Source organism: Chenopodium album, chromosome 12 (assembly GCF_948465745.1).
Source record: "Chenopodium album chromosome 12, dcCheAlbu1.1, whole genome shotgun sequence".
NCBI lineage: Eukaryota > Viridiplantae > Streptophyta > Magnoliopsida > Caryophyllales > Amaranthaceae > Chenopodium > Chenopodium album.
Genome location: NC_137845.1, coordinates 12,696,474 through 12,705,698, shown reverse-complemented (window position 1 = coordinate 12,705,698; position 9,225 = coordinate 12,696,474). Strand labels below are relative to the sequence as shown.

Sequence of the window (9,225 nt, the reverse complement as noted above, 5' to 3'; positions counted from 1 at the left end):
TGGGTTGTGGGGTTTTTGGTTTTTGGATATGATTATTTTTTTTTGGGTGATGAAGAAATGTAGGGTGGACCTAAATTTGTGGGAAATATTAAGATGGTGGAGCAAGTGAAACTGTGCAACAGCTGTATTTTTGAGGGTGGACTGAAACAAAGATGCTGCAGGAAAAAAATTATATATATACTGAATTTCAGGGGATGGAAATGAGGGAGTTAATGGTAAAGACATGGGAAATTTAAATAAGTTGAAAGGGGGGACATATCGAGTCATTGACAAGTGACCACAATTACAACGGTAGGAATGGGATGGTGAGATTTGTATAATCGGAAAACTACACGTCTTAGATAAGGCAGACTTATAAAAGCTTATCATAAGTAAAAAAAAAAAATTAGACTAAAAAAAGTATGAGGAAGGTGTTTGCTCCTTATAATTTGAGTAATGATAAATTATTGTAATTTCGTCTCATACAAGATTGTAGGAAATTTATTTGCATATCGAGGAGAGGAGATCACATCAAATTAATCTAATACACATGTCATGTCTGAGATCTTTATGTACTCCTTGACTCGTCCTAGTATAATAATTCAATAGATGGAGATCAACTCATCCAACTTGGGATATCTGTCCATACAATATTTGTTTTACTTATAAATTATAATACAGATTATATTACTATGATTACTCATTGAATTCCACTCTTTGTTTAGAATATTATAGGCATGTCGACTGCTTCGGGACGTTTGGAATATTTTTTCATAATCGCTATTATTAGAACAAGTAGAGAGTATATGTAATGGCTGATCAATGATAAAAGGTTAAAATCAAGGGATGAGATTAATTCAATTGGAGATGTTTATTTTCGAAGGTTAGATAATATGACAACTAATTCTAAACAAAAGAAATGTATTCACTAACTTTTCCACAGATAAGGAGTGATCTCATCTTAGAATAGGTCAAACCAACAGGCTTTGGAAAATAAAAGGATAAAATTACATATGAAAGAAATTACAAGAAAAACAGTAATTGACAACTAACAAAATGTAGGGAACTAGGGATTGATGTAGATGTAGCACACCACTACAGCCTTACATTATAGATTTTTGATTATTAATTACTCGTAATTATTTTTAAAAGTCTCTTCTCCTTAGAAAGTTCTAATTACTCATAACTACATAAGTATTATTTTAGGTTTTACGTGCACTTTATTTTGGATGTAACATCTTTTGTTTCCATTTTGGACTGCTATTCATAATTTCATATTGTATTTGAGAGTGAGAAATAGTTTAAGTGGTTAGAGCTTTCCTCCCGATTTCAAGATCTCCTGGAATCGCTTCTCATCACCCCCACCCTTGTGGCTCTTTAAGCACACAAAAAAAAAAAAAAAAAAAAAAATCATATTGTATTTACCAAGGAGTGGTTCTCAATTGCTTTTTACACTTGTTGATCAATATCTTTAATCATCAATATGTTAAAATAACACAACTGAATTTTTGCGAAATATACTCTGTATATAGAGAAGTTAATTTTATCATCAAATATTAATCACCAAATATAGGGAAAGTAAAATACTCAAATGTGAATTGTGCAAAAATCAAAACATTACAAATAAAAATAAACAGAGCAAGTATATGCAATGTATGTATCCAACAAACAAATGATGCATTTGTCATCAAATTTAATACTATACATCGAGTTAACAATGACATAATAACACGAATATGTCTACTACAACAAGTTTCACAATTACTCGTAGGTAATCTTTCTTTTCATTTTTGAAGGTAAGAAGAAAGAGAATCTAGTGAAAGATAAAGAAAATCCCTCAAATGAGTCCTATAAAATTTAATCTCCATACCACGAGGTGAGGAAAATACCTACCATACAACCTAAATTTCGGGTATCTAACTAAAATACGACAACATTATAGGGATAAATAATAATCAAAAGGATGCATTTCCCTCAAAAGGGTACAAGGACAAACTAGCCATTTATACATAAACTCTCAATTTTGTTGCTACACTTCAATAATTTCCAAGTTGACAAAAATTATTGACTACCAAAGTCAAACAATTTGACTAAAATGGATCAAACAACTGTAGATACATCACACATGCAAGAGGTGGCAATCGCAGAAAAGAGTAGCACGCAAATTCATGCATCCGTACACATCATTACACGAATCCCAAAGTCACATGTGCACAGAGTTACTCCAAATGTTCCATGCATCTCAACGTGGAGTTAGATCTGTGTGCTTCAACTATTCACACACGAGAATGTACATACAGTAACATTCAGGAATGTCGTTTACTCACTAGTCACAACTCCCTCTATTCGAAACTAGTTGTCATGTGATACTCACTAGTCACAACTCCCTCTATTCGAAACTAGTTGTCATGTGATACTCACTAGTCACAACTCCCTCTATTCGAAACTAGTTGTCATGTGATCGGTGAAATTTAATCAAACTAGCAATGTGACAATTAAATCTTTTGGAAGAAGTAACTGAAGTTTATGTAGATCATCAGCATCTAAGATTCAAATGGCATAAAATGAGAAATCAGTACACAAGAGCACATGCAGAAATTGTGATGTTCAGTCACCAAGAGAAACAAAAAGAGAGACAGCTATAGGGGCAGAATCAGGTAGCTGTCATGACAGACATGTTCAAGCCACCCGAAAGACGTAGGTTCCTCTTACCATCACCGAAGATGGCTCACGGCTCCTTCAAGCGTAAAGGATATACAGAACCCTCCAAATTTTATGGTACATCTAAATGTAAATTTTTCATGGACTCTAGTCCACCCCACCCCTCTCCCAATAGGCCAATAGTTACCTGATAAAAAAAACCTCGTAATTTGAAATTGATAATTGACAACAAAAATATGACCAAAATAGAAAAATAGGGGAGTGAAAATAAAATTGGCATTCATAGATGAACTCAAAGACTATTATTAGAGGCAAAAAATTCAATTCCACTAATCAATTTCATGTCAATTTTTTTCTTAAGGGTGGGAGGAAGAAGGTGAAAGAGTGACCAGGACAAATTAAAGGGCATTTATCATCCTTTTCATCTCGGCAGATCTGCGGGGATCTGGATCTTCGATGGCCCTCTCTGTCAGAACATGTTTGATCCGACACATGGATTTTTTTACCTGTAGTCAAATGAAGTTAAATCATTGAGGACACGTAAAATGCAGAAATTGCAATCTTGTGAAATATAATGTTGTATGGTGGGTGTTTAACAATTAAAATGCAAATAAGGAAAGTTCCACATACAGACACTAGTACAGCACATAATAAGGACATAAAAAGTAAAAACACCATAGTGAAAAGGATAGACCAAGAGGCCCTAGAAAAGAATCCAGGTAAAGATTTTAAAGTCTCAAAAAAAAGAAAAAAAAAATTATAGACAAGAGAATAGCAATCTAAAAATATTTAGGTCCTCATATCACATGTGAAGTCTTGTATACATCAATAGAGCACAACCAAAATGTTAGGCAACAATATTCAAGGGGCACACATTGAATGGCTTCAACTAGATAATTACACCATTCTTGCAAAAGATGCAATGACAACTAAAACAATAGTCCTCTGTCCAGAAATAATGGTCTTGTATACAACAACTACAACAACAACAACAAAGCCTTAGTCCCAAAATGATTTGGGGTCGGCTAACATGAATCGTCATAAGGAATCACACAATATAAATAATGGTCATGTATATTTATTAAAAATTGTCACATTTTATCTTATATGGAACTAGATTCTATGAAGCAATGGAGAAAAGATGGAGAGGAGGCAACTACTATCAAGGGTATTTAGTGAATTTAAGAAGAAATTCAACCATGTAAAAAGCAAAAAGAAATATTAAAATATTGTCACGTTTATCATTTCCCTCCTAGGCAGCAAAGAAAATTTAGAAATAACAAAATGTTGCAAAGCAATAAATAGCTTAAGGCTAGTGATATTAATGTTAACATTCTATGCTAATCCATATGAGGTATAAAAGCTTACTGTGAAGCATTGAGCAGACTATTCTCAAGTTTTTCTTAGGAGGAAAAAAAAAAATGAGAATTTTAGAAGCTTCGATACTGTCGGGGTGGATTAACATTAAATGTGGCTGCAAGCAACTAACTGAACTTATGACCAGCCCCTAATTAACATTTTCCTTCAATGGCCTCAAGAACCATTGAGTGTGTAAGCCATACACATGCTCTCAGTGCTCATCAATTTATGTTATGTGCAAACCCAATTTTACACAATTTAAAATTTCTTCTATGGCCAAAAAAAATACAGGACTGAACCTAATATTAAAATACAAATCACAACTGTTTAGTGTCTGCAACTCTGCACAGCTGATCCCTACAACTGAAAACCCGCCACACTATCAAGAAAGCATTCACACTAAAAGACAACAGGTTTTAACACTAAGACAGTGGGACAAAGGAAGAACATGACATATAACTGTAAATATACACTTAAGTATAATTGTAACCTTAATAGCGCCATGCCATCATGTGATATTAAGAAAAAGAAATAGACAAAAAACCACTTACAAAGCTCAAAAGTCCAAAACAGAATGGAACCATGCAGAGCTTCCCAATACATGAAGCAGTGATAATTTAAAATGCTGGTAGCTTAAAAGATTATTTTGACATTTAATGGTACTCAAGTCTTTTGGAGACAGTCTCCCTACAGTTTAGACTAGTTAGGCATCTTAGTTATAAAAAGCGCGCTTTGCACTAGGATGTCTAGCCGCGCTGCCGCAGGACAAAATGCATTAGCCTTGTAAGGCGAAGCACATTCTAGAAGGCGCACGCCTCACCACATCAAGGAAAAAAAATAAGAAAAAGAGCAAAATTAAAACCTAAGCAGCCTTCGAGATGCGAATTCAAGTAAAAGCCTTCAATTTATTGCATAAATATACTACTAAATGCCTTATTTAAAATTAAAAAAAAAAAAAAACGTAATGTATCACGAGTTGGGAAGTGATAGGCAAATTAGTTGTTGCTGGTTTTAAAGAAGTTACCAGCTAGACTTCTCTAGAAGTTGTCGGCACTATCTGCCCCAGTGGCCATCTCCTGTTAAACCTGTTTATATTAGTTCATTTTACATTTGTACACTTTCAAAAGTTGTCTCTCTTGTTCTTCAATCTCCCCCTGTTCCCTCTTTACCCATCACTAAATTATGTAGTCTTTTTAATATTCCTTCTTTTTCAATCCCATTCCCCTTCTTACTCTTGTTCTCTCTTTCTCCAGATTACCAGCATCCATTGTTCTTTTTCCCCACCTTTTCCCCCCTGACTAGACAGATCTATATTCAAATAGTTCCCTGTACACTTTTTCTCCATTTTCAATCATGTATATACTCAACGGGCTTTAAGCCTATATATAATTTACAATCAACATTTTTGTTCTATTTGTTTAGTGAATTATTTTAACTTGAGAAAGTCATTCACTGAATGTACCTATAAAACAAATAAATTATAAAAAAAAAAAAAAAAAAGGAAAGAAAAAGTGTGCCTCAAATGCGAAAGGGTTAGCCTCGGTACACCTTGTGCCTTTTAAATCTAATGACTATAGCTCTAACACCCAACCACCACAGGATCTATGCTAGGTTTTAATTATGGTTGCATTAACAGCTCTTTTACACACAACCAGATATACTGGCAGATTCCACTTAATCAAACCTATGAAAATTCTCGTGTATATTTCTTTCTTAAAATAATCCTTAGCAGAAACAGGACAACAAACCACAGTCACGCATCAGTAAAAACGTATTGCCAGACGTATGTTCACGGAATCCTAAATAGCATTGTCTTAGACTCTTAGTTTCCAAACTAGTAACATCAGATCAAATAGGAGAATTTCTTTGCTTAAACTGGGAAGTCACTTTCACATTAAGATTACCAAAAGAGTTTGGCAATAATTACCTTTGATATACGTTCAGGATTAGGAAACCGCAGGTTTTGAGCATTGAGCATCTGTCTCTGTGTCATCAGCATATTTCTCTCCTTCAACAGTACATACCAAAGCTTATGGAGATCATCCCAAGACTTGAGGCGCAATTCAGAAGCTTTCCAACCACGTCCTAAGATCCATTCATGATTTACCTCAGATATCAGCCAAGTAAGCATTATTTACTCACAAATACAATTTAAATACAAATACAGATCACTTAGTGACTCACAAAGTTTGAATAATACCAAGAGGATAAGCAAGTAACTAGTTCTGTAGAGAAACATTACGGTGGCATATGGTTGCAGTCTATCCAGTGCCAGATAGGAAAGAAACCCTAATTTCCTAACTATCTATCAATTATAAAAGTTTGTACTTTTGTTATCCATGGAGAACTCTATTCCCCTTGATTAGAACCCTACTCAAGCCTCACCACCAAACTCCACCCTCTGCACATAGAAAGAGGGAGATCACAGAATTGCTGGTTTGATTGAGCCAACACTCAGTACCAACTTTTGATGCCAACCATCAACCATGAAGCCCAGATACTGCCAGGACTTGTACTACAAAAACCATCTCATCAACATAGTCCAAAAACTAAGGAGGTGCCAAATATAGTATTTCTGCGGATAGATGAAATCACAGAGGATTAGAGGAGCCAAGTTCAATTCAGCTGGCATTGGAGGAGGGATGGAGAAAGGTTGCACTTATATTGTAAGAAGAAGTGAGGAACAGACCATGAAAACTAAATTGGGGCACCAACAAGGATAAACAAGCTTGCTGATGGTGGGTCAATCCTCCATTAAGACCATTCCTAAATGTCAACATGTCAGTAAGCTCCAGAACATTACTTCTTTCATTACTTCATCTTTCTTTATCTTTGTCGAAAATTAACTTTGTCTAAAGGTTCAATGTCATGCATGGAACACTGATTAGGGCATACAAAATGATGATCTGTTTCCATTATGATTGAAACCAAGGTTGTACAAAACAGGATTACACACTAATTGAATATGTATTACTTCCTGTCACTAAATAGTTGTACCATTATAATGCGTACAAGCCTAAGCAGGTAAGGGCCAACCCCCTATACACTAGCAAAATCCCACAAACCTAATCTTGGCAGTTGTATAAGCAGACAAAATTCCATAAAGAGCAACTTAATAAAAGAAAATTTATCTTACCCCACAGCAGACAAACTGCAAGTGAATTACATTATAATATGGAAACCAACCATTACCCCGTATTAGAGATGACTACATCATGAATTAGCTTTCTCTGGCCTCAACTAGGATCAGTCTTAAAGTGCTTTTTTCTTTTTAACAGAATCACAAATAGGGGAGAGGTTGCTTTTTATATATTTTTTTGCACAAGATAGAAGGTGATCAACACTCAACAGGTACAGTACTTATTGAGATCCGAAGGAGACAATTCTATTACTTCAGTGTTGCTTCACATTCTTAAACACGTGCACAGAACAAGCTAGCTTTAAAATATAGCTCTTGAAGTCTAAAAGTGAGAGGTCCTCATTTTAAGACGAGATAATAGTTAGCAAAAATCATTAGTCCACTGAAGCTAAGTGAAGTGCCAATGGACAGCTTTTAATAGTTTGGGATGACGTATCAAATCTAAGGTCCTACCCACAAAAAATGTAATCGCTTATTTTACAACTTATCAGGTAATTTTCTCAAATCAATATTCTGAGATAAATCTCTTCTCTAGTAAACGTTGTATGAGATACAAGTTCACATCTCTAAATGGATTAAATCTCTAATGTCATTTCACACATACACACACACACACACACACACACACACACACACACACACACACACACACACAAAAAAAAAAAAAAAAATCATTTCAATTATAACAATTGAACCATCCCCACCCAGACAAAAAGCAAGAACATTATATTATTAAATATGTTCAAGATTCAAAACGAATGCAATACAAGCATACCAGCACACTCTCATCTATCTATCAAGGACAAATAAATATAAACCATAGAGTTTTCATGGATTCAACTGAGAAAATTGCATGCCATGTCATACCATTCTCACAAAATCAAGCAATTTCCCATTCATCAAAACATACTCATGACATATATCATCAAATTAAACAAACCCGATTTGTATTTTGTACAAAAATAATCAACTGATATACATCAAAAAGTGTTTCTACATTCACCAACAAAATACAATGTCAACATAGTTAATTCAAACCCTCAAATTACAAAAAACCAACTTTGTCAAAAATCAAAAGGGTCATCTTCACATTATCATCTAAATCATAACATAATCGCAAATAAAACAAATTGAATTAGATAATTAAAAGGGGGACAAATTAAACGCACCATAAACAACACGTTTATCATCATCAGTTGATCTATCAACCTCAAAAAACTGCTCAAGAGGATTACGCACTGATGTTGAAGCAGCAGCTGCTCCACCTGCATTGGTGTGTTCATATCTTGCAGCTACCGAAAAAATTCTTCCACCAATTTTTCGCAGAAACATTTTGAAGATAAACCCTAATTACAATTTCAATGCAACAAATTCAGCAACTTTTTTGAACTGAAATTAATTGAGAAAATGAAGATAATTAGAAGAAAAGTATGAAGAATGTTCGAATACGAGAGAGAGAAAAGGAGAGGTTTACCGACGGACGGCGGCGTTGACGGCGGGAAGCGAGAGTGGGAAGAGGAGTTGTAGTCAGAGAGTGAGAAATTAAAACGATTACGGCTTCATCAATATAATAAAAGAATTTATAATTGTGTAATTTTCAAATACATATCACTCAAAATAGGTAAAATCTTTGTATTACATACGATATTATTAACATAAACCAAACTATAAAAATTAAAATACTATAAATAAAAGAAAATTCATGTCTACAATAAAATTTTGCAAAACTTTGTAATTAGATGGAATAATCACATATATAAAATGTTGATATTTGTTTTCCTCAAGATTTTTAAAAGAAAAGGTATTGAAAACTAAAAAGTTTAATGTACTGTATTAAACTACTTTGCAATCAATAGTTAGATTTTTTTTTTTTAAAAAAAAAAAACCTAAAACGAAAAAAAAAGTTTAGGTAGGAAAAAATTAAATGAGAAGCTGACACGTGTATAATTTAAAAAAAAGTAATCATGTCGGTTGTTATTTTAATAATATTTATATATTTTTTTCCAAGTTTGTTTATGTTTTATTTTTATTTCGCAAAAGATAACGAACACCTGGGGACGTTCGATAAGCTAGCTAAAAGTAGAAAG

At 33.9% G+C, this 9,225-nt stretch overlaps 1 protein-coding gene across 1 annotated transcript; it reads right to left on the bottom strand.

Moving 5' to 3' along the window:
* Nucleotides 1-2,898: 2,898 nt before the first annotated feature.
* Nucleotides 2,899-8,688, bottom strand: LOC145572029 (uncharacterized). Its single transcript, XM_081631050.1, has 4 exons — nucleotides 8,613-8,688; nucleotides 8,308-8,484; nucleotides 5,927-6,084; nucleotides 2,899-3,146 (listed from the first exon to the last, which is right to left on the bottom strand). The coding sequence occupies exons 2-4, from the start codon at nucleotides 8,468-8,470 to the stop codon at nucleotides 3,039-3,041; spliced, it is 429 nt and encodes a 142-aa protein (XP_081487176.1). The 5' UTR covers nucleotides 8,471-8,484; nucleotides 8,613-8,688; the 3' UTR covers nucleotides 2,899-3,038.
* Nucleotides 8,689-9,225: the final 537 nt, after the last annotated feature.

Excerpts from the sequence above, each read along its gene's own strand:
- LOC145572029 (XM_081631050.1), bottom strand. The coding sequence starts at position 8,470 with ATGTTTCTGCGAAAAATTGGTGGAAGAATTTTTTCGGTAGCTGCAAGA. Across the intron at positions 6,085-8,307 it reads TGATAAACGTGTTGTTTATG|GACGTGGTTGGAAAGCTTCT; the intron begins GTGCGTTTAATT and ends AATGGATCTTAG. Across the intron at positions 3,147-5,926 it reads ATCCTGAACGTATATCAAAG|GTAAAAAAATCCATGTGTCG; the intron begins GTAATTATTGCC and ends ATTTGACTACAG.